This window comes from Oncorhynchus keta, chromosome 2 (genome assembly GCF_023373465.1).
Source record: "Oncorhynchus keta strain PuntledgeMale-10-30-2019 chromosome 2, Oket_V2, whole genome shotgun sequence".
NCBI classification, from domain to species: domain Eukaryota; kingdom Metazoa; phylum Chordata; class Actinopteri; order Salmoniformes; family Salmonidae; genus Oncorhynchus; species Oncorhynchus keta.
The window spans coordinates 58,249,756-58,276,261 of NC_068422.1; the positions used below are offsets into that span (position 1 = coordinate 58,249,756).

The 26,506-nt window shown below is 42.0% G+C and overlaps 1 protein-coding gene across 16 annotated transcripts in view; it reads left to right on the forward strand.

The window, feature by feature from the left end:
* Positions 1–26,506, forward strand: part of LOC118402945 (cyclic nucleotide-gated cation channel beta-1-like) — an 81,175-nt gene that overhangs the window by 19,659 nt on the left and 35,010 nt on the right. For 5 of the 16 annotated variants that reach the window (XM_052478992.1, XM_052479000.1, XM_052479038.1 and 2 more), the window contains exons 7-18: positions 3,359–3,464; positions 3,832–3,876; positions 4,019–4,063; positions 4,206–4,250; positions 4,393–4,437; positions 4,580–4,624; positions 7,672–7,696; positions 7,836–7,917; positions 8,094–8,188; positions 8,403–8,445; positions 11,621–11,690; positions 12,034–12,052. In XM_052478992.1, the coding sequence (XP_052334952.1) occupies positions 3,359–3,464; positions 3,832–3,876; positions 4,019–4,063; positions 4,206–4,250; positions 4,393–4,437; positions 4,580–4,624; positions 7,672–7,696; positions 7,836–7,917; positions 8,094–8,188; positions 8,403–8,445; positions 11,621–11,690; positions 12,034–12,052 (665 nt within the window). The remainder of the gene's footprint in view (positions 1–3,358; positions 3,465–3,831; positions 3,877–4,018; positions 4,064–4,205; positions 4,251–4,392; positions 4,438–4,579; positions 4,625–7,671; positions 7,697–7,835; positions 7,918–8,093; positions 8,189–8,402; positions 8,446–11,620; positions 11,691–12,033; positions 12,053–26,506) is intronic. The other 11 variants (XM_052479009.1, XM_052479003.1, XM_052479007.1 and 8 more) reach the window with 11 other exon arrangements.

The following is a 26,506-nucleotide window of genomic DNA, read 5'->3' on the forward strand; positions in this document are numbered from 1 at the left end:
GAAGTTCCCCAAGAACACAGTGGAATCCATCATTCTTAAATGGAAGACGTTTGGAACCACCAAGACTCTTCCTAGAGATGGCTGCCCGGTCAAACTGAGCAATCCGGGGTGAAGGGCCTTGGTCAGGGACCCGATGATCACTCTGACAGAGTTCCTGAGTTCCTCTGTGGAGATGGGAAAACCTTCCAGAAGGACAACCATCTCTGCAGCACTCCACCAATCAGGGCTTTATGATTGAGGTGCCAGACGGAAGCCACTCCTCAGTAAAAGGCACATGCCAGCCCGCTTGGAGTTTGCCAAAAGGCATTTAAAGAACTCTCAGCCCATGAGAAACAAGATTATCTGGTCTGATGAAACCAAGATGTAACTATTTGGCCTGAATGCCAAGCGTCACATCTGGAGGAAACCTGGCAACATCCCTTCGGTGAAGCATGGTGGTGGCAGCATCATGCTGTGGGGATGTTTTTCAGCGGCAGGGACTGGGAGACGATTCAGGAGAAAAGTACAGAGAGATCCTTGATGACTGTGTCTGCCGTGAACACAAACTTAAAGGAATTGATAATAATAATAATAATAATATATGCCATTTAGCAGACGCTTTTATCCAAAGCGACTTACAGTCATGTGTGCATACATTCTACGTATGGGTGGTCCCGGGATAGGCCTGCTCCGTGTATTGCAACAGCTGAGGTTGGAGCTCTGGCTTGTTTTTTTGTACTGTTCCTACCATCGTCAGGTTCCTCTTGAGGAGGTCCTTTCCCAGCTTGTGTGAAATAAAAAGGTTATCGCATGTGATGTTGTGGCCACGGAGTCCCTGTGTCACGTCCAGAACAACCCACATCCCTTGGTTCTTCTCAGAGACCATCTGGCTCCATCTGGCTTCCCCTTAGACACATGCAAGTTCCACGCTTATGATGAAGCAGCGTCACAGGCAAACCAGATCTTGATTCCATATTTAGACGGTATGTACTGCCTGAAGGGGCAGTGGCCCCTAAATGGCAAAAGCTGCTCATCAACAATAACGTTGGGCCCAGGGTTGTAAAACAGGGGAAGGCAGTCCTCCCACTTGTCCCACACTGACCTGATTGCAGCAAGCTTGTCTCTCTGCCGTCGAGCTGGTATGGTGTCTTGGTTATTGGAATAATCCTGGAAATAATATGAAAGTTTTCCAGAGACATTGTTGCACGGAAAAGTTCTCTGCCAGTTTCTGCATCCCACAGGGATTCTGTAGATTCCCCATTGCATCTGAAAACATCAGCAAGGAAAATAGTCACAAAGTATGCATGTAAATGAGTTTGGTCCATCTCCTTCCAAAAACATGCCTTCCCTCCAAATTGGTGCAGTCCAGAATGATTTTCTGGTTGGTGTCCGGGATGAACAGTTCAAAAGAAGACTTGTCCTGCACATGAGTAACCGCCATCCGCGTCGGCCCTGGTTGCAGCCTTATCACATTGGCAGCCATGCGGGATGTTTCATTCCTTGGACAAAAAGACTATTCAATTTCACTTATTTTTTTACATCCATATTTCTCCTCCTGCAGCCTTCTGATAAACTGGTTGCTGACGGGCTGGTCCTGGGGCTGGCAGAGGGTCAATCTCATCCTCTTCTTCCAACTCACTGTCAGACTCCAAATTGACAGAGACATGATCCTCATATTCAAAAATGTCTTAGTCTTCCAAAGTGGTAGACGTTCCATCCTAACTAATTTCTCTCTCTGCAAAAATTATTTCTAAGGCCCTCTGAGCTGAGATTATTTTTGCCATACTGATTGATTGTGTTAAGGAGCCTCACATGCAAAGCTATTTATTTGTTGTGCCCCTCCCCCAATTTGCACCTGGCTGGGGTAGAGTGTGGGAAAATACAGAATTTTTATAATGTATTTTAAATAATGTATCGAAATAATGTATTGTAATAACATTGTGCAGGTTCCCGCAAGACATTATGTAGTTTCACACACTACAAAGGGTAAAGAGTGCAAGAAACGTGGGAGACAGGCAGACAGGCAGGGAGACAGACAGGTTCTTGGTGTTATGTTGAAACAGCAGGCCCAGGGAGGAGAAAGACAGAGGGAAGGCACACAGCAAACCTATTTGTTTCATTTTTGCTTGTTTTCATCTACACACACACATTTCCACACTTTTATTAGCTTTGGGTCCAGTGGAACCAAATAATAAATATGTAATATAAATGTGTAAGGGGGTGCACGGTGTGCACTCAAATTGTGTTCTTTTACATGTTCTTCACAGAAAATAAGCCAAGGCCAATGATTCTCAGGTTGAAAAAAAAATGAATAGTCTAATTTTTCTTTTACTAAACATTGAAAAATGGTCCCACAGACACGAACACCACACAAGGGTTAAGAACTTAAGAAATATTTGACAGACGGGGCACAATGTTTCCTCGATATTATGAAAGGTGTACTGCAGGAGTCGATTTTGGGACCAGTTCTCGTTACTATTTATAAATAATATTGGTCTATGTATTAAATCCTGGAATATAAATCAGTATGCAGATGATACGGTAATGTATGCCATTTGCACGGACAGTTGACCAAGCTATGTGAGAGCTGCGATCTGATTTTGATACATTACAGAAAGCCCTTGTCGATTTTAAAACTTTCACTTAATGCGGGCAAAACGAAATATGTCGTTCTCTAACTCACGTAAAAATGTCTCCGATGGGCTCTATATTCACTCATTGGATGGTTCTCATTCATTGGATGGAATGCATTACAAAACAAATTACACCTGGATAGGTCCGTTTAAAACTCGGTTGTTAAGTGTTCACCGAAGTGTGCACTTATTTCAGTTGATTGTTATAGCTTGTTGATGTAATACATTTACAGCGGTCTTGTGGTATTTTTAAAATATTTCTGTTGTTGCCGTATTGATGTCATTTTTGTCCTCAGGTGACCATTGTAAATGGTACATCTCAATTCGGTTCCCCTGAATAGATAAAAGTTCCTACATTTTGTACTTACATGAGTTTTGTAGATCTCGCTAACCTAATGGGAAAGGGATTAGCACCATCTAAATGCTGCCAATCCTTCCCATAATCCTTCCCATTCATTGGCATCTATTTTTTTATTTATTCAGATTTAGAATGCCATGGTGAAAATATTAAGTTCAACGTAACAAATACAAGCTACAATACCTGAATTGACAATCTTCTGATACGTCAAACCTAAAAAGTTCAAAACTCGTACCAGTTCTGCCACTGCCCACGCGTGCGTTACTGTAAACTGCTTTCACAGCCCTCCTACCGCATTCTAATGTATATATTTAGCAAAGCCGCAGCCAAAGCTGTCAATGAAAGTGGTTGTTAATTAAAACCATTTTCATATTTTATCTCTCCACAGACAGGGGTCGAGCGTCATCGGCTGGATTGCTCAGGGATTGGCCAGTGTGGTTCCACAGCCTGAATTGAAAAACATGGAGGAGGTGGAGCCTGCAGAGACAACAGAGGTACATATGGAATGGTCTGACAGGTGCCCTGAAGGCTTCCGCAGATTTTATTTGAGTAATAGCCTGTAGCAGTGTTGTCTGAACTTTCATCTAAGTCAGTTAAATTGGTTGTGGTTAAGTGTAGCTATAGAACAGCCCCTACCTAAAATCACACTGTACACTAAAAATGTTCAAGTAAAGAGGACTTAGGTAGCCCCTCAAGCATTTGTTAATTTCAACCAGCAAGCTCTAATAAATAAAAACAATCTCAGTTAGAGAGGACCCAAAAGTATTATTCATAGTTAAATTATAGCATTAGCTTTCTTTGACTCATCTCTGTCCTGTACTTGGAACCAGGATAGACGTTTTTAACAGCATTTCCATACAGATTGCAGAGGTGATCAAGGTGCCGGAGGTTAAGAAAAAACCTAGCGTAAGTAGCTACATCAAGGGCCTTGCTAATATGCTAACCAAAACTACTCACGGCTTATGCTAACATGTAGCATTAGCTTTCTCAAACTCTCAATTCTGTACCTGGTGCCAGGCTAGCCATGTTTAACAGCATTTCCATTCAGATTGCAGAGGTGAGCAAGGCGCCGGAGGTTAAGAAAAAACCTAGCGTAAGTAGCTACATCAAGGGCCTTGTTAATCTTCTAACCAAAATTACTCATGGCTTATGCTAACGTGCAGCATTAGCTTTCTCAAACTCTCAATTCTGTACTTGGTGCCAGGCTAGCCATGTTTAACAGCATTTCCATTCAGATTGCAGAGGTGAGCAAGGCGCCGGAGGTTAAGAAAAAACCTAGCGTAAGTAGCTACATCAAGGGCCTTGCTAATATGCTAACCAAAAGTACTCATGGCTTATGCTAACATGTAGCATTAGCTTTCTCAAACTCTCAATTCTGTACTTGGTGCCAGGCTAGCCATGTTTAACAGCATTTCCATACAGATTGCAGAGGTGAGCAAGGCGCCGGAGGTTAAGAAAAAACCTAGCGTAAGTAGCTACATCAAGGGCCTTGCTAATATGCTAACCAAAATGTCTCATGGCTTACGCTAACGTGTAGCATTAGCTTACTCAAACTCTCCGTTCTGTACTTGGAGCCAGGCTAGCCATGTTTAACAGCATTTCCATTCAGATTGCAGAGGTGAGCAATGCGCCGGAGGTTAAGAAAACACCTACCGTAAGTAGCAACGTCAAGGGCCTTGCTAATATGCTAACCAAAATGACTCATGGCTTATGCTAACGTGTAGCATTAGCCTTCTCAAACTCTCATGTATGTACTTGGAGCTAAGCTAGCTATGTTTAATAGAATTTCCATTCAGATTCCAGAAATGACCAAGCGTAAGTAGCTAGCTATAATATGGGCGTTGCTATGCTATGCTAGCTTAAACCCAATGCTAACGGACCTGCTACAGCCATGTTTAAACTTGGTTCTAGAGATCCATTCGCCACAATGTCCCATTGCTACCCATCTCCCACCCCAGCTGTGCCTTAACTTAAGACTGAGAGGGCGGGTTCTTGCTGGCAACAATGATTCACATGTCATCCGCTCAAGCAGATTCTGCGAGGTGGTGATTCCTGTGGTTTAGCTGTTTGATGATCTACGGGGATCGATAACTCTTGACCTGGAGAGAAAAGGGTTTTCCACAATCCCTGATTGGAGAATCACATTTATATGAGTCAGCTATCAAAACTGAATGATATTATCCAATCACATAACATCTCCATTTGAATGTCTCCTCACTTCAGTGGCAGCCTTTGGAAGAATTTGACAGCAGTCATTCCATGCATGCATGCACTGTGTGATAATGAATTAAGAATACAGCGGGTGTTTCACAACATGCATACTACCATGCTCCACACTCTCATACTCCGAGTGCATTCTCAGAGGACGTTCTCTTGGGTACGTTATTGTGAGGACGAAATAAAACATAACATTTTAAAAGCACTCGCACTCCCCCTACTGTATTACCTCACACTGGACCTCTCCATTCACTGAACCTTCTTCTAGCCAAGGATATTGGCAACAATAGAGACTAAACAAGATATACGTAAAGCAAACGTTTTTTCACAACTATCAGCAAGCTATATGTGAATCGTAATAATCGAGCTAACCAGATCATTTTCGCCTGTTCATCTATCTCAAACTAATGTTATGCAAGGTAACTTAGATGTGAAATCTTTGTGGCTATCTAGCTAGCGAACAGTAGTAGCTCGACAGTTGCCGTTAGCCCTATTGATTTACTATGGGCTTGCAATCTACTTACACTACAGTGGGTATTGTAGGCAGGTAATGCCAAAATGTACACAGTATGTACTTATTAATGTATCAAGATAAAATATTGTATTAAGGCAACATATGAGATGTGACTGGGCAACATTTAATTCTAAAGTCAGGGTTTATTTTCTCTCGCTTCAGCTCAAATAATGGACACCATTGATTATCAGAAGTTTTGCGTCGTTTTTTTGACATGGTTCCGTCATATTTCTACGCATACTTTCCGTTGAAGCTTGCGTCGATGCATCCTTCAAAACATGTACAAATGGAGTACTCGTCCGAGAAGTGCCCTCCGTGCTCCGTTTCGCGTACTTTTGATTTGGACTCATACTCTGACCCTCCCATGCTCCAATATGCGGAGCACGGTAGTATGCATTTTGAGAAACATATTTCTAACCCTGTAGCTGTTCAGGTCCAGAGTTGTGTATACGTGCAGGTTCCTGCTGTGGCTTGTACAGTATGTGAGAAGGCCTTTTAAGACATGAAGAGCATCCCCCTGTCTAAGAGAAAGTTGCAATTGTATGACAAAATGCACTAACCTACAGTGACTTCAGAAAGTACACACACTCCTTGACATTTTCCACATTTTGTTGTGTTACAGCCTGCATTTTAAATAGATTTGGTGTCACTGGACTACACACACAATACCCCATAATGTCAAAGTGGAATTGTGTTTTTAGAAATATTTACAAATGAATACAACATTTTAAAGCTGAAATGTCTTGAGTCAATACGTATTCATCCCCTTTGTTATGGCATGTCTAAATATGTTCAGGAGTAAACATTTGCTGAACAAGTCACATAATAAGTTGCATGGACTCACTCTGTGTGCAATAGTGGTGTTTAACATGATTTTTGAATGACTACCTCATCTCTGTACCCCACACATACAATTATCTGTAAGGTCCCTCAGTCAGGCAATGATTTTCAAACACAGATTCAACCATAAAGACCAGGGAGGTTTTCCAATGCATAGCAAAGAAGGGCACCTATTGGTAGATGGGTAAAAATAGAAAAAGAAGACATTGAATATCCCTTTGAGCATGGTGAAGTTATTCATTACACTTTGGATGGTGTATCAATTTACCCAGTCCCTACAAAGATACAGGCGTCCCTCCTAACTCAGTTGTCGGAGAGGAAGTAAACCACTCAGCAATTTCAGTCCAATGATGACTTGAAAAAAGTTGAATGGCTGTGATAGGAGAGGATACATCAACAATTTTGTAGTTACTCCACAATACTAACCTAAGCCTGTACACAATACAAATATTCCAAAACATGCAATAAGTTTTTTTTTTAAGTAAAAAAGTTTTGAAAAATTATAAAAAAGTGGCAAAGAAATTAACTTTATTTCCTGAATACAAAGAGTTATGTTTGGGCCAAATCAAACACATTACTGAAAACCACAAATTCACCTTTCAGCAGGACAATAAACAAAAACACAAGGCCAAATATACGCTAGAGCTGCTTACCAAGACGACATTGAATGTTCTTGATTGGGCCTAGTTAGTTTTGACTTAAATCTGCATGAGAATCTATGGAAAGAAAATGGCTGTCTAACAAAGATCAACAACCAACTTGACAGAGCTTGAATAATTTTCAAACATTGAACAATCCAGGTGCGCAAAGCTCTTAGACTCAAAAAGACTCACAGATGTAATCGCTGCCAAAAGTGACACGTATTAACTTTCTGTAATATTTTCTTCCATAAATGTCGAGAAACATGTTTTCACTTTGTTATTATGTGGTATTGTTTGTAGATGGGTAAAAAAAAAACACATATTTAATAAATGTTTTATTCAGGCTGTAACACAACAAAATGAGGAATAACTCAAGGGATATGAAGACTTTCTGAATGTACACAAACGACTTACGACTCATTGCAATGCTTATCTGTTATTGTTGAGTATTGACAGATGTTCTGTGAATGTTTGTTTGTTTCCCTTCAGGTGCATGCTATCCAAGATGTCCCAGGTGAGAGCTAACAACATGTTTTTTCTGTGGGTAGAAGTACTAGCATGATAATATTCATGACATTGCGTGTGGTTCTATTGATGATTTTGGGATGGGGTGATGATGATGATGATGATGATGATCAACTCCTTATCTCTAGATGCAGAGCCTCTTCCTCATATTCCTGTGGTGGAGGTTATGTCAGATGAAGAGCCTCAAGAAGAGAAGGGAATCCCACCCAGGTGTGTGTGTGTGTGTGTGTGTGTGTGTGTGTGTGTGTGTGTGTGTGTGTGTGTGTGTGTGTGCGTGCGTGTGTGCCTCTCTCCTTCACTTCAATCTCTCTCTTCTACCCACTGTTGTCTCCAATGACATTCTAATGTGTGTGTTTGTGCCTGTGTGTGGTGTGTTCGGTTCTCAGGGTGTATGAGTGGATCAAACAGGGTTTTGAGAAGGTGGTTCCACAGCCAGCTGACAACAAAGACGTCTCAGCGAAGGCCGCCTGCCCACAGAAAGGTTATCTTCTAACACGCAGAGATCCTCATATTTATTATAGGGATGCTTGGGGGTGCTGAGCAATAGGTTACTCTATATTGGTTCCACAGCCCATCACCAATCTTATATCTTGTTCTGAGGCTAGAAACCTCATGCACCAACCAGCAAGCCTATATAAAACATTTTTTTTTTACACTTGTTGCATATTTATGAGCTGTTTGTTCTGCCATTGCAGTGACCTCCAAATCTCCGGAAGCTGAAGAGGAGGCCAAAGCAAAGTGAGTCTCACAGACGTTTACGCTTGTATTTACACTACAAGCTCATTGCTACACAAATATGTACTTATTCATGTAAATGTTACAGATTGTACAGAGGTTGTAAAGGGAACTATTTGAACAGTTTTCTGCAATCTCTATAACGTTGTTGTATTGTTATGTACAGTGGCAAGAACAGGTATGTGAACCTTTTGGAAAGACCTGGATTTCTGCATCATTTGGTCATAGAATTTGATCTGATCTTCATCTAAGTCACAACAATAGACAAACACAGTCTGCTGAAACTATTAACACACAAGCAATTATCCATTTTCGTGTCTTTATTGAACACACTGTGTAAACATTCACAGTGCAGGGTTGGAAAAGTATGTGAACCCTTGGATTTAATAACAGGTTGACCTACCTTTGGCTTTTTTTGGACAGCAGTGTTTTTTTCTGTGGTGTCCTCTCATGAACACCATTCGTTTTAGTGTAACTGGGTCCTGGACTTCCTGACGGGCCACCCCCAGGTGGTGAGGGTAGGTAACAACATCTCCACCCCGCTGATCCTCAACACTGGGGCCCGACAAGGGTGCGTTCTCAGCCCACTCCTGTACTCCCTGTTCACCCATGACTGCGTGGCCGTGCACGCATCCAACTCAAGGGGCCCTCAGAGTGTGGTGTCAGGAAAATAACGCCGCACTCAATGTCAACAAAACAAAGGCAATGATCGTGGACTTCAGGAAACAGCAGAGGGAGCAGCCCCCTATCCACATTGACGGGACAGTAGTGGAGAATGTGGAACGTATTAAGTTCCTTGGCGTACACATCACAGACAAACTGAAATGTTCCACCCACACAGACAGCGTGGTGAAGAAGGTGCAGCAGCCCCTCTTCAACCTCAGGAGGCTAAAGAAATTTGGCGTGTCACCAAAAACACTCACAAACTTCTACAGATGCACAATCGAGAGCATCCTGTCGGGCTGTATCAGTGGCTGAAACGGCAACTGCTCCACCCACAACCGTAAGGCTCTCCAGAGGGTCGTGAGGTCTGCACAACGCATCACCGGGAGCGAACTACCTGCCCTCCAGGACAACTACAGCACCCGATGTCACAGGAAGGCCAAAAAGATCATCAAGGACAACCACCCGAGCCACTGCCCGTTCACTCCGCTATCATCTAGAAGGCGAGGTCAGTACAGGTGCATCAAAGTGGGGCCCGAGAGACTGAAAAACAGCTTCTATCTCAAGGCCATCAGACTGTTAATCAGCCATCACTAACTTTGAGTGGCTGCTGCCAACACACTGACTCAAATCTCTAGCCACTTTAATAATGAAAACAATTGATGTAATAAATATATCACTAGCCACTTTAAACAATGCTACTTTATATAATGTTTACATACCCTAGATTACTCATCTCATATGTATATACTGTACTCTATACCATCTACTGCATTTTGCCTATGCTGTTTGGCCATCGCTCATTCATATATTTTTATGTACATATTCTTATTCATTCCTTTACACTTGTGTGTGTATAAGCTAGTTGTTGTGAAATTGTTATGTTAGATTACTTGTTGGATATTACTGCATGGTCGGAACTAGAAGCACAAGCATTTCGCTACGCTCGCATTAACATCTGCTAACCATGTGTATGTGACAAATAAAAAAAATATTTGGATTTGATTTATCGTAGACTCGTCAACTGAAATGTTAGCATGTTCCAGAGATGTCTGTAAGGCTTTAGCTGGCACTCTAGGATTCTTCTTAACCTCATTGAGCGTTCTGTGCTGTGCTCTTGCAGTCATCTTTGCAAGATGGCCACTCCTTCCCAAGTTCTCTCACGTCACCCCGCTCCTCCGCTCTCTCCACTGGCTTCCAGTTGAAGCTCGCATCCGCTACAAGACCATGGTGCTTGCCTACGGAGCTGTGAGGGGAACGGCACCTCAGTACCTCCAGGCTCTGATCAGGCCCTACACCCAAACAAGGGCACTGCGTTCATCCACCTCTGGCCTGCTCACCTCCCTACCACTGAGGAAGTACAGTTCCCGCTCAGCCCAGTCAAAACTGTTCGCTGCTCTGGCCCCCCAATGGTGGAACAAACTCCCTCACGACGCCAGGACAGCGGAGTCAATCACCACCTTCCGGAGACACCTGAAACCCCACCTCTTTAAGGAATACCTAGGATAGGATAAAGTAATCCTTCTCACCCCCCCCCCCCCTTAAAATATTTAGATGCACTATTGTAAAGTGGCTGTTCCACTGGATGTCATAAGGTGAATGCACCAATTTGTAAGTCGCTCTGGATAAGAGTGTCTGCTAAATGACGTAAATGTAAATGTCCTAGGGAGAGTAGCAACGGTGCTGAACTTTCTCAATTTATAGACCATTTGTCTTACCGTGGACTGATGAACATCAAGGCTTTTAGAGATACTTTTGTAACCCTTTCCAGCTTTATGCAAGTCAACAATTCTTAATCTTAGGTCTTCTGAGATCTCTTTTGTTTGAGGCATGGTTCACATCAGGCAATGCTTCTTGTGAATAGCAAACTCAAATTTTGTGAGTTTTTGGAGAAGTCATTAGCCGAGGGGTTCACATACTTTTTCTAACCTACACTGTGAATGTTTAAATGATGTGTTCAATATAGACACGAAAAATACAATCATTTGTGTGTTAGTTTGAGCACACTGTTTGTCTATTGTTGTGACTTAGATGAAGATCAGATCAAATTTGATGACCAATTTATGCAGAAATCCAGGTAATTCCAAAGGGTTCACATACTTTTTCTTGCCACTGTATCTGTTGTCATGACAGTGAGGAGGAGAAACAGCCCAAGTAGGTGACAAAATGGCCACAGCTTATAATTAACAGGAAATGCCATGCTTATGACAACAATTAAGGCAGCCCCCATACCTCTCTGATTCAGAGGGTTAAATGGGTTAAATACAGAAGACACATTTCGGTAGAATGCATTCAGTTGTGCAACTGACTAAGTATCCCCTTTCCCTTCCCAGTGGTCTGACATATTCTCTACGCTGCTATAACATGGGAACGGCTTGCAAATACATTCATAACACTGTTATAACATAGTAATAGCCCTGAAATGTGCTATACTCGTAAAGCATGATAGCAGCCGTTAAACATGCCATATGATGTAGACAGTCCATTTTCTGACATCTCTGTTCTCCTTCTACAGTGTGGTGGGCTGGATTGTTCAGGGCTTCGGTCGTATGTTACCTCAGCCTGTCCTGACTCCAAGTGGATCGGTGAGTGACTAACCTCCTAATAGCACAAGACAACACACCCGGATAGTATTCATTAAGGCGCACTGTAGCAAAACACTTTGCATGGTAAAGCACATTTCTTATCGGATAAGTTCAGGTAGTCCTTCCTTGTTTCAGTAAATGTTCTTCTGTTTGGTGCAAAGACTGAACAAGACCCTGGTTTTGGGTTAGAGATAAGGCTGGGGTTGTTCTTTATAATCAAATTTTCATTGTTATTCAAAGTTGTTCTTAAACTTCAACTGAACAGGACATTAACTGAAAGAGGACGTAGGTAAATGGGATCTGAAGTCTAACATATTTTGTTTTGTGTCTCCCCCTCTGACAGGAGAACACTGTTCAGAACAGTAAGTAAAGCTGGCCTCATGACTTTCTCATACATACAGCATCTCACAGATCATGAAACTCAAAATGGTGTTAAAAAAACAATCAGCATTATAGTCATATAAAATCCAAAACAGTGTACAAAGAAGTCTGAACTTCCAATAGACAACAGACAGGCAGGACAACAGAGAGTACAACCAGACATTGGCACTGCTCCTTTGAGTCTGATATCAGCTGTGGACACACTTCAGTGACCTGAGTTATGCTTTGAGGTAGTTTGATTGATTGATCAGTATAGTGGGCTGGTGATTTGCAGGTTCATTGATTGGTTGATTGGTTAATTACAAGGTGTACTGATTGGTTGATTATGGCTAGTGTCCATGATGAGGCAGACTCTAACTGGGCTCCTCTTCTCATTCTGTTTCAGGGGGGAAGGTGCGCTGAGAGCCCCTTAAACAAAAGGAGAAGGAAGACTGGGGAAAAGTCGCTCACAAAAACATATACACACACATAGAAGAGGAGACTAAACCACAGGCACACACTGATGATTGGAGCGAGACAGGCAGTTCAACAGACAGGCAAAAAAGACGGAAGAATTAATAAATGGACACACACTTAGCAGAGGAGGCTGGTGGGAGCAGCTATAGGATGACATGCTCACTGTAATGGCTGGAATGATATAAATGAAATGGAGTCAAACATGTAGTTTCCATGTGTTTAAACTTAACGTAGCAGGCGTAACAGAAACGCCTGAGAATATCCGGTTTTCAGCGGAAAAGGAAGTCGGAAGATGGCTGTATCCCTGAAAACCAGTTGTTGGCAACTCCACTAAGGGAAATAAAGAGAATAGAGTAGCACACTCTATATAAATTCCCAGTAATTTGATGGGTAAATCACCAACGTTTCGGCATCCATTTTGCCTTCTTCAGGGTAATGTCACGAACGCTTGAACCAGGTTATGTAGACAAACAGTACAATTAGTGCAACCAATGACAATAGTGAGGGGTGTGTCATAATTATTTATTATTTGATTGAGTGAAACTAAAAAAATAATTAAAAAAATAAGTGTTTCTAGCATATTAGATATATTAGGCTATTGTTATCCTATGGAAACGTAATTAAATATTGTACATAATATTAACATCAACATACTTTATTGTTTAATTCAATTTCACATACATATTTAATATATATAAAGTCAATATTCAGACCACTAGGGGTCAATGTTTTCAGAAAGGATATCCAGTAAGCCTTCCTTAGTAGTAGTAGTAGGATCTCAATGTTACCTCCTCCTTGGTAGAGCAACATGCTCAATGCCTGTGTATTTGAGGGAGGACGTGGGACCTGATGACTCTGATCACTGAACAACTTAAAAAAGATATTACGGAGATCGCAAACCTCCATTGAAAATTCACAGCAACGTCTATGAGATGAGCTTAAATTAATGACCCTATCAAACTGAAGGATCTCATTTAAGAGTAACGCTGACCTTCAGACCAAGATTACGACCGAACTGAGGGAGAGGAAAATGAAGAAGTATAAACACGATTTGGAAGAACAACGGACGAATATACCTCTGGCGAGATCCTGAGCACAAGAGACCACAAAGCAGGAAAAGACAAGCCGATGACAGGCGCAGAGGTCCTCTGTCAGACCAACTATCCACAGACAGCGCTAACTCTGGCTCCTCTAACAACTGTGAGCGTTTTTCTCAAAAGAGGACGGGGACACCAGGGACAACGTTTAGAACATCCCCCTCAGCACGCATACGTCGGGGGAAGAAGAAATCCACTACCACCCCGCGACATCTATCAATTGAGATCCGAGACGGGCCCCCAGTCCAACAGGAGCTAAATGTATTCAACTTATCAAGTAAGACCAAAACATCAGCACACCTTAGTGTACTCAATAAGGGGTTATCGTTTGTACCCACTACATACATGAATGACTTTGACGTCCAGATAGAGCTATTCAAGTTTTTCTGGAATCTAAGATTCTTTGTCATCTTCAGTGAGATGAAAACATATTTCTACCATGTTAATACCTGCCCTACTGCGAGTCAAGCAGGAGATGGAGCCATCAACACAGCTGAGGTACCTGAGAACTCTGAGAGAACCACATTTAGAGCTAAAAGTTCATTTTTACCTCCCCCCCCCAAAACACAATGCCTCCATAGACACCTTCTGCAGGATTGTTGAAAATGATGTAGGTGACCTACTGAAAGACAAACAGAAAAATGAATCCTATGATAACCTGAGTAGTGATGGGAGAATGGGTCTTAAGGACTTACAGACAGATCCTTCGATTATCATAAAGAAAGTGGCAAAGGAGGAGGAATTTGTATACAAAACAAATGTGACTATGTGAATGAATGTCGTCGATGACTATCTAAAGGTCACTTCTATCGCAAACTGAATTATGACCCTACCCTAGAATATCATCCTCAGTGGAAAGCTGTTTGGAATTAGGACAAATCCCCCCAGAATAATGGGAATTTCTATGTGTGAGAGAACTTTTTATACCGTTGAGAATTGCACAAACAAGTGCCTCGTCCCCCAGGTAGACCCATTGTAAGCAGCAGTCGACTCTGTGACGTCCGACATTTCTACGTTTGTGGACCACCACATTAAACCGCTGGTTGAAAATCTCCCATCGTATGTCAAAGACACTAGACACGTGATCCCATTGATAAAGGGCTTAGGAAGGACACCAGAGGGCACCCTGCTGGCCACTCTTGATGTGGAGAGCTTGTACACTAACATCCCACACACTGGAGGCTTGCAGGCACTGCAACACTTCCTTCAGTAGAGTGACTCTACCCTTTCTCCATCATCTTTGAGTCAGACATTTTCCTTCAAATTCGGGGTGTAGCCAATGTTTCCCACTTTGCCCCCAACTATGCAAACCTGTGTGTGGGATAACTTGAGGTAGCACTCATTTTCAGAGACACTAGTCACTTTCTAAAATCATCCTATGGAAGAGATACATAGATGATGTCTTTGTACTCTGGGAAGGAAGTCAGCAGGAGCTAAATGAAATCCAAACTCTACTAAATGAGAGCTCTGAATACCTCAAATACATCATGCAGACTGATGAGAGAAAAATAAACTACCTGGATTTATGAATCATCAAAGAGAATGATGCATTAGACGTGGACTTATACACAAAGCCCACAGACCGCAATACCCTGCTATGTGCAAATACTATGCATCCCCTTCCCCTCAAGAATGGTCTACAATATAGCCAGTTATGCAGGGTTAAACGAATCTGTGGCCGCCAGACAGATTTTGACAACAATACAACAAAAATGACATGCATTCAAAATGAGAGGATACAAGGGCAAAACTCTTGATGCTGCAATGATCTCAAAAACCAAGAGCGGAATATGTAAAAACTCAACCAAAGAAGAAAAACAATGCCACAGTCTTTTGCACCGAGTACACCAAGTATTTGGAGAAAATGAAAGCAATCCCGAAAAAGCACTGGAATATTTTGCAATCTCAACACCTGTTCATGTGGGAAAGCCTACATAAGGACAAGCAAAAAGATAATTAAAACAATGCATAGCTGAACACAGTAGCTCGATCAGGTGTAAGAACATTAACTATCCAGTAGCAGTTCACTTTGTTGAAGCCAACCAGGTTGCGATCTCTGTAATATCATTTTTAAGTTTTTCAGTGATCATCAGGTCCTATGTCCTCCCTCAAATACTCAGGCATTGAGCATGTTGCGCTACAAAAGAGAGGAACTAACATCGAGATCCTACAACTGCAAAGGGAGGCTTACTGGAAACCCTTTCTAAAAACATTGACCCCTAGTGGTCTGAATATTGACTTTGATCTCAGACCCTTCTTATGAACTCTTCGTTTGGGCTCCAGAGCAGCAGTCTAAGGCACTGCATCTCAGTGCAAGATCCGTCACTGCAGTCCCTAGTTTGAATCCAGGCTGGGAGTCCCATAGGGCGGCGCACAGTTGGTCTGGGGTAGGCCGTAATTGTAAATAAGAATTTGTTCTTAACTGACTTGCCTGGTTAAATTTGAAAAAATGTAATTGAAATGAACAATTCTCACTTTAAGGAAAAAGTCTTATAAATGGACATACACCCAATATGTTCCCGCTGTTGATGATGCTTATTATGGTTGAACCAAAAGATGACTTGTAACAAAATGTTTTAATGAAATAGGGAACAATGAAATATATATGTGAAATTGAATTTAACAATAATGTATGTTGATGTTAATAATATGTACAATATTTAATTATGTTTCCATATGATAACAATAGCCTAATATATTCCTAATGCTACAGTTGAAGTCAGAAGTTTACATACACTTAGGTTGGAGTCATTAAAACTCGTTTTTCAACCACTCCACAAATTTCTTGTTAACAAACTATAGTTTTGCCAAGTCGGTTAGGACATCTACCTGGTGCGTGACACAAGTACCTTTTCCAACAATTGTTAACAGACAGATTATTTAACTTATAATTCACTGGATCACAATTCCAGTGGGTCAGAAGTTTACATACACTAATTTGACTGTACATTAAACATCTTGGAAAATTCCAGAAAATTGTCTTTAGTAGCTTCTGATAGGCTAATTGACATAATTTGAGTCAATTGGAGGTGTACCTGTGGATGTATTTCAAGGCCTACCTTCAAAATGTGCTTGACATCACGGACAAATCAAAAGAAATCAGCCAAAAACATTGTAGACCTCCACAAGTCTGGTTCATTCTTGGGAGCAATTTCCAAATGCCTGAAGGTACCACGTTCATCTGTACAAACAATAGTACGCAAGTATAAACACCATGGACCACGCAGCCTTCATACCGCTCAAGAAGAAGACGCGTTCTGTCTCCTAGAGATGAACGTACTTTGGTGTGAAGTGCAAATCAATCCCAGAACAACAGCAAATGACCTTGTGAAGATTCTGAAGGAAACAGGTTCAAACGTATCTATATCCACAGTAAAAGGAGTCCTATATCGACATAACCTCAAAAGCCGCTCACCAAGGAATAAGCCACTGCTCCAAAACCTCCATAAAAAAGCCAGACTATGGTTTGCTACTGCACATGGGGACAAAGATTGTACTTTTTGGAGAAATGTACTCTGGTCTGATGAAACAAAAATAAAACTGTTTGGCCATAATGACCATCGTTATGTTTGGAGGAAAAAGGGGGATGCTTGCAAGCCGAAGAACACCATCCCAACTGTGAAGCACGGGGGGGTGCTTTGCTGCAGGAGGGACTGGTGCACTTCCCAAAATATAGGAAAAATTATGTGGATTTATTGAAGCAACATCTCAAGGCATCAGTCAGGTCGCAAATGGGTCTTCCAAATGGACAATTACCCCAAGCATACTTCCAAAGTTGTGGCAAAATGGCTTAAAGACAACAAAGTCAACCTATTGGAGTGGCCATCACAAAGCCCTGACCTCAATCCCATAGAAAATTTGTGTTGGCAGAACTGAAAAAGCATGTGCGAGCAAGGAGGCCTACAAACATGGCTCAGCTACACCAGCTCTGTCAGGAGGAATGGGCCAAAATTCACCTAACTTATTGTGGGAAGATTGTGGAAGGCTACCCGACCCGTTTGACCCAGGTTAAACAATTCAAAGGCAATGCTACCAAATACTAATTGAGTGCATGTAAACTTATGACCCACTGGGGATGTGATGAAAGAAATAAAAGCTGAAATAAATCATTCTCTCTACTATTATTCTGACATTTCACATTCTTAAAATAAAGTGGTGATCCTAACTGACCTAATACAGGGAATGTTTACTTGGTTTATATGTCAAGAATTTTGAAAAACTGAGTTTAAATGTATTTGGCCGAGGTGTATGTAAACTTCCTCCGACTTCAACTGTATATGCTTTAACAGTTTCACTCAATGCTTTAACTAAATAATTATGACACTGGTCATTGATTGCACTTTTTTCTACATAACCTGGTTCAAGCATTCATGACATTACCCTGAAGAAGGCACAGTTATGCCAAAATGTTGGTGATTTACCCATTAAATGACTGGGAGTTTATGTATAGAGTGTGCAACTCTCTTGATTTTTTTATAGCTTATAGTTTTTTCGCCGTTAGTCAGCACCTCAACAAAAAATAATTTTCTCTGGGTGTGCACCAGCTCATGTTTTTTTAACTCCACTAAGGGTGCCATAGGTTTGATGTGTTTGATATCGTTCAATTTATTCCAGTCCAGCCAGTACACTGAGTCCATCCTCCTATAGCTTCTCCCACCCGCCTCATCTGACACACACATAGCTAGAAATAGTCAATGGCTCTGTAAACCAATAGAGCTTTCAGTTCTTGCGCAGCTATAACACATAATGCACTTTCACCCTCTCCTTCCCACAAACGATTGAGCCAATGATAAGAGATTCTGAATTAAATTACTAATTAGGTTTAAGAACTCATAAACCAGGAGAATTAGCTTAGCATGGGAGTGAATATAGTCTAATTTACAAAGGCTGTGTTTACACAGGTGTCTCAATTTTGATCTTATGTCAATTATTTGGCATATCTGACATATATGATCTTTCCCCCCACAGCAACAAAAAAAACACATGGAATCTAATCTTTTAAATTCTGATTTATTCCACATCCGTGTGTGACTCTCAATTCTGATACGATTCTGATGCTCCATATGCGACCTCGTGTGGATGCTCAGATCAAATAATTATTTTTGCTCTGAAAGGTTTGTTGTTTTTTTTACATGAAAAAAAAAAAATGAAAATTAGCATTTCATATGTGTGCTATTTCAGAGGTCACATGAGTGTAAATGTGCAAATTTGTCCCATTATAAAACTGGGTGTGAACAGCCAGAAAAAAAAATGGTTGAATATGAAACAAACATCTGAATTGGGTTGCTAGGATGGCTGTGTAAACATAGGCGTGATCATGATATGATCATTATCTGTTAGAGTGAGATATTGTTTCCAAAGTTATGATTCTAACTGCATTGATGCTAATGATTTCTCCAAAAAGCCTAGGAATCTCAAAAAGCCTAGGAATTCAGTTTTCTCCAGACAGACAGGGTGATCACAGCTAGTATAAGCTTTTTCCAATACTTTCCATTCTCATTTTAAACCGTGTAGAATCAATACACTGCTATCAATTGTTTTTAGATTGCATAGAAACGTGACAATAAAAAAACAGTTGGATTGGCACTATATTTCACACATGGTTTGTAGTCGACATACTGTTAGCATAGTACACACTACTGTTAGCATAGTACACACTACTGTTAGCATAGTACACACTACTGTTAGTCCAATGAGACAAACACAATAACTAGCTAAGCCCAGGCTGCAATCTTATTGTTTTGAAGATGTTTTTACATTATATGCCGTTTGTTTATGATTAATAAAGAGTTTGAAATGCAGTCTGGTGTTTTGTGTGACAGTCAATCTACCAATCAATCTACCAATCAATCTACCAATCAATCTACCAATCAATCAATCAATCAATCAATTATGCTTATACCTATAAATATTCTAACAGCCAAGTATATAAAGGGGTCTGAATTACATGATATGATTAGAAGTTGGGTACACTGTATTTGTTGAATATATTTTCAAAGGATCTGTACTGCTAGTGCTAACCTTTTGTAAAGCACAGTAATGATCAAATCAAATCAAATTTATTTATATATCCCTTCGTACATTAGCTGATATCTCAAAGTGCTGTACAGAAACCCAGCCTAAAACCCCAAACAGCAAGCAATGCAGGTGTAGAAGCACGGTGGCTAGGAAAAACTCCCTAGAAAGGCCAAAACCTAGGAAGAAACCTAGAGAGGAACCAGGCTATGTAGGGTGGCCAGTCCTCTTCTGGCTGTGCCGGGTGGAGATTATAACAGAACATGGCCAAGATGTTCAAATGTTCATAAATGACCAGCATGGTCGAATAATAACAAGGCAGAACAGTTGAAACTGGAGCAGCAGCACAGTCAAGTGGACCGGGGACAGCAAGGAGTCATCATGTCAGGTAGTCCTGGGGCACGGTCCTAGGGCTCAGGTCCTCCGAGAGAGAGAGAGAGAGAGAGAGAAAGAAAGAAAGAGAGAATTAGAGAGAGCATATGTGGGGTGGCCCGTTCTCTTCTGGCTGTGCCGGGTGGAGATTATAACAGAACATGGCCAAGATGTTCAAATGTTCATAAATTTATTTTTTATTTTTATTTATTTCACCTTTATTTAACCAGGTAGGCTAGTTGAGAACAAGTTCTCATTTGCAACTGCGACCTGGCCAAGATAAAGCATAGCAGTGTGAACAGACAACACAGAGTTACACATGGAGTAAACAATTAGCAAGTCAATAACACAGTAGAAAAAAATGGGCAGTCTATATACAGTGTGTGCAAAAGGCATGAGGAGGTAGGCGAATAATACAATTTTGCAGATTAACACTGGAGTGATAAATGATCAGATGGGCATGTACAGGTAGAGATATTGGTGTGCAAAAGAGCAGAAAAGTAAATAAATAAAAACAGTATAAAAACAGTATGGGAATGAGGTAGGTGAAAAAGGGTGAGCTATTTACCTATAGACTATGTACAGCTGCAGCGATCGGTTAGCTGCTCGGATAGCTGATGTTTGAAGTTGGTGAGGGAGATAAAAGTCTCCAACTTCAGCGATTTTGCAATTGTTCCAGTCACAGGCAGCAGAGTACTGGAACGAAAGTGCCAAATGAGGTGTTGGCTTTAGGGATGATCAGTGAGATACACCTGCTGGAGCGCGTGCTACGGATGGGTGTTGCCATCGTGACCAGTGAACTGAGATAAGGCGGAGCTTTACCTAGCATGGACTTGTAAATGACCTGGAGCCAGTGGGTCTGGCGACGAATATGTAGTGAGGGCCAGCCGACTAGAGCATACAAGTCGCAGTGGTGGGTGGTATAAGGTGCTTTAGTGACAAAACGGATGGCACTGTGATAGACTGCATCCAGTTTGCTGAGTAGAGTGTTGGAAGCCATTTTGTAGATGACATCGCCGGTCGAGGATCGGTAGGATAGTCAGTTTTACTAGGTAAGCTTGGCAGCGTGAGTGAAGGAGGCTTTGTTGCGGAATAGAAAGCCGACTCTGGATTTGATTTTTGATTGGAGATGTTTGATGTGAGTCTGGAAGGAGAGTTTGCAGTCTAGCCAGACACCTAGGTACTTATAGATGTCCACATATTCAAGGTTGGAACCATCCAGGGTGGTGATGCTAGTCGGGCATGCGGGTGCAGGCAGCGATCGGTTGAAAAGCATGCATTTGGTTTTACTCGCGTTTAAGAGCAGTTGGAGGCCACGGAAGGAGTGCTGTATGGCATTGAAGCTCGTTTGGAGGTTTGATAGCACAGTGTCCAATGACGGGCCGAAAGTATATAGAATGGTGTCGTCTGCGTAGAGGTGGATCAGGGAATCGCCCGCAGCAAGAGCAACATCATTGATATATACAGAGAAAAGAGTCGGCCCGAGAATTGAACCCTGTGGCACCCCCATAGAGACTGCCAGAGGACCGGACAGCATGCCCTCTGATTTGACACACTGAACTCTGTCTGCAAAGTAATTGGTGAACCAGGCAAGGCAGTCATCCGAAAAACCGAGGCTGTTGAGTCTGCCGATAAGAATTTGGTGATTGACAGAGTCGAAAGCCTTGGCGAGGTCGATGAAGACGGCTGCACAGTACTGTCTTTTATCGATGGCGGTTATGATATCATTTAGTACCTTGAGTGTGGCTGAGGTGCACCCGTGACCGGCTCGGAAACCAGATTGCACAGCGGAGAAGGTACGGTGGGATTCGAGATGGTCAGTGACCTGTTTGTTGACTTGGCTTTCGAAGACCTTAGATAGGCAGGGCAGGATGGATATAGGTCTATAGCAGTTTGGGTCCAGGGTGTCTCCCCCTTTGAAGAGCTTTCCAATCCTTGGGGATCTCAGACGATATGAAAGAGAGGTTGAACAGGCTGGTAATAGGGGTTGCGACAATGGCGGCAGATAGTTTCAGAAATAGCGGGTCCAGATTGTCAAGCCCAGCTGATTTGTACGGGTCCAGGTTTTGCAGCTCTTTCAGAACATCTGCTATCTGGATTTGGGTAAAGGAGAACCTGGAGAGGCTTGGGTGAGGAACTACGGGGGGGGCGGAGCTGTTGGCCGAGGTTGGAGTAGCCAGGCGGAAGGCATGGCCAGCCGTTGAGAAGTGCTTATTGAAGTTTTCGATAATCATGGATTTATCGGTGGAGACCGTGTTTCCTAGCCTCAGTGCAGTGGGCAGCTGGGAGGAGGTGCTCTTGTTCTCCATGGACTTCACAGTGTCCCAGAACCTTTTGGAGTTGGAGCTACAGGATGCAAACTTCTGCCTGAAGAAGCTGGCCTTAAATGACCAGCATGGTCGAATAATAATAATGCAATGTATTGAAGCGACCTTAAGCCAACACCTAGCGACCTAGTCAAGTTCGTTCCTCTTGGCGTAACGGTTAAGGCTTGACAGTTGCTGGACCCGGGTTCGAGTCCCAGTTGGGGCTGCCCCCCGACTTTGCTACATTGGTGTCAGAAATGGGACGGTGCCTGTGAGGCCATCGGAGAGGCGTGTACAGGTGGGGGACTTAGAACACTCTCCTGAAGGAAGGCGGTAAAGTAGTGACCTTAAATCAATACCTAGCAACCTAGTCAAAATGTTCTGACCGCTTGGTGTAATGGTTAAGGTGTTGGCTTCACAGTCGCTGGACCCGGGTTCCTGGTCAGGGCTACCCCCCAAATTCGCTATACAGTATATTGAGCAAAATCAGTGGGCCCACTGATTGTCTGAGTCCATAAGATGAGGACTAAGATGAGGTTGTAAATTGGGTAGACTATCCCTTTCATTTGTATATTAAAATTGGGAGTGGAGTAATACTGCGATCATAACCAAGTGGGAAGGTGGTAATTACCAGTTTTGAAGTTGCACATGCCAGTCAGATGAATTCATGTGCTTTGAACTCATTGAGAAACGCTAATTGGCAAAAAACTAAAAACACAGCTAAAAACTGTTGTTGCAAGCACCATGCTCTACCAGCTGAGCCACACAGAACCGGCTATCATGCTTGTAAACAAATGATAGTGTTCAAAAACCATATTAATAGTTTGCTTTTTATAAATAATGTTATGTTGCTGCATTTATTAAGCCATTTGTTCCAACATTTTTCCCAGACATGCCGCGATGCAAATATGATGCCCTTAACATTTAATCCTTAACATGTAATGTAATATTGAAATGTATGTAAAAGTATGTATGTTTTAAATGTAAGTATGTTTTAATCTCGGTCACAATTGTGACCGATGGGAACATACAGTGCTCTGCATATAATACAATTCTACACACAATACCCCATAATGAGAATAAATGTTTTTAGACATTTTTGCAAATAATATAACAAACCTTAGATACAAAAGTATTCAGACCCTTTGCTATGAGACTCGAAATTGAGCTCAGGTGCATCCTGTTTCCATTGATCACCCTTGAGATGTTTCTACAACTTGATTGGAGTCCACCTGTGGTAAATTCAATTGATTGGACATGATTTGGAAAGGCACACACCTGTCTATACTGTATAAGGTCCCACAGTTGACAGTGCATGTTAGAATAAAAACCAAGCCATGAGGTCAAAGGAATTGTCCGTAGAGCTTTGAGACAGGATTGTGTCAAGGCACAGATCTGGGGAAGGGTACAAAAACAAATTCTGCAGCATTGAAGGTCCCCAAAAACACAGTGGCCTCCAGCGTTCTTAAATGGAAGAAGTTTGGAACCAGCAACACTTTATATAGCTGGCCGCCCGGCCAAACCGAGAAATCGGATGTTCACTCTGACAGAGCTCTAGAGTTCCTCTGTGGAAATGGGAGAACCTTCCAGAAGGACAATTGTCTCTGCAGCACTCCACCAATCAGGCCTTTATGGTAGAGTGGCAAGACGGAAGCCACTCCTCAAAAAAGGCACATAGCAGCCCACTTGGATTTTGCCAAAAGGCACCTGACGGCCTCTCAGACCATGAGGAACAAGATTCTCTGGGCTGATGAAACCAAGTTTAAAATCTTTGGCCTGAATGCCAAGTGTCATGTCTGGAGGAAACCTGGCACCATCCCGACAGTGAAGCATGGTGGTGGCAGCATCATGCTGTGGGGAGGTTTTTCAGCAGTAGGGACTGTGAGACTAGTCAGGATCAAGGGAAAGATGGACGGAGCAAAGTACAGATGAAAACCTGATCCAGAGCGCTCAGGACCTCAGACTGAGGCGAAGGTTCATCTTCCAACAGGTCAATGACCCTAAGCACACAGCCAAGACAACGCAGGAGTGGCTTCGGGACAAGTCTCTGGGTGTCCTTGCGTGGCCCAGTTAGGGCCAGGACTCAAACATCTGAAAATAGCTGTTTCCCATCCCCATCCAACCTGACAGAGCTTCAAAGGATCTGCAGAGAAGAATGGGACAAACCCACCAAATACAGGTGTGCCAAGCTTGTGATGTCATACCCAAGAAGACTTGAGGCTGTAATCGCTGCCAACGGTGCTTCAACAAAGTACTGAGTAAAGGGTCTGAATACTTTTGCAAATGTGATACTTCCAAGGGGGTCCTTGTTGTAAAAAACAATTAGGGTGAAAAACATTTAGAAAAACCTGTTTTTGCTTTTTCATCATGGAGTACTGCATGTAGATTGATGAGAAAATAAAAAAATATATATAATCTATTTTAGAATAAAGCTGTAACAACAAAATGTGGCAAAAGTCAAGGTGTCTGAATACTTTCCGAATGCACTGTACCCCTATTTCTCAGCTCCAATCTCTATATACCTCAGCCCACTTACCCACACACCTAAACCAAATTACTCACACATCCCAGCCCTGTTACCCTCATGCCCTAAAACTAACACCCAGAATCATCAGATCACTTGTTTTGGTACTGCCCTGTTTTTTGTCGCCGGTTCAGGAATGACTGAAAAATTGCAACATTTACATGGAGCTAGCTCTGCAAATAGCACTGCTGGGGGATTTGAAAAGTCATAGTCAATCGATCCATAATATAATAATACATAATTTACAATCTGTATAAACCATGAAAATAGAAAGGTTCAGAACCTTTGTGAAACATCTCAGCACAGTGGGGAAATATATGGCAGCTAGAAATCAAAACGGGATGGTCTTCAGAGATGCAATAGATGGTAGGGGTTGAGGGGAGCTGAAGGATGGGACTGGATGGTGTTCAGAGATAGATGGGAGGGGTTGAGTGGAGCTGAAGGATGGAACTGGATGGTGTTCAGAGATAGATGGGAGGGGTTGAGAGTAGCTGAAGGCTGGGACTAAAAACAAACAAAAGATAAGTAATGTAAAATATATTGTCTGTAAAATGTATATAGTATGTTTAAGCTGGAAGTAGAAGCCTAAGTATTGTTGTCCGTTAGTTTACTCAAATTATGGGAGGGGTGAAAGGGTTTGGGGAAAATAATAAAGAAGGTAAATATATTTTAAAATGTATACAGTATCACTCAAAAGTTTGGACACACCTACTCATTCAAGGGTTTTCCTTTATTTTGACCATTTTTTACATTGGAGTATAATGGTGAAGACATCAAAACTAAGAAATAACACAGAAGCTGGATGGCCTCAACCTCACACAAATTATCAATGAACCTACCAGGTACAACCCCAAAGCCGTATACACGGACACCCTCATAGATATCATCTTAACCAACTTGCCCTCTAAATACACCTTTGCTGTTTTCAACCAAGATCTGAGCAATCACTGACTCATTAGCAATCACTGCCGCATTCGTAATGGGTCAACGGTCAAACGCTCCCTGAAACACTTCAGCGAGCAGGCCTTTCTAATCGACCTGGCCCGCGTGTCCTGGAAGGATATTGACCTCATCCCGTCAGTAGAGCATTCCTGATTATTCTTTAAAAATGCCTTCCTCACCATCTTAAATAAATAAGCATGTGTCACGTCCTGACCTTAGTTCCTTTTGTATGTTTCTGTTTTTTAGTTTGGTCAGGGCGTGAGTTAGGGTGGACATTCAATATTTTTGTTATATGTTGTGTATTTCTGCTTTTGGCCTCGTATTGTTCCCAATCAGAGGCAGCTCTCAATCGTTGTCTCTGAGAACCATTCTTAGGTAGCCTGTTTTCCCACTCTTGTTTGTGGGTGGTTGTTTTCTGTTTAGTGTATGTCAGCTGGCAGAACTGTTTTGTTTCTTCCATTCACTTCGTTATTTTGTTTTGTGTGTTCAGTTAATAAATTAACATGGACACTTACCACGTTGCGCATTGGTCCGATATTTCATACTCGTCGTCAGACGACGAAGAGATCCGTTACAGCATGCCCCATTCAAGAAATTTAGAACCAAGAACAGATATAGCCCTTGGTTCTCTCCAGACCTGACTGCTCTTGATCAGCACAAAAACATCCTGTGGCGTTCTGCATTAGCATCGAACAGCCCCCGTGATATGCAACTTTTCAGGGA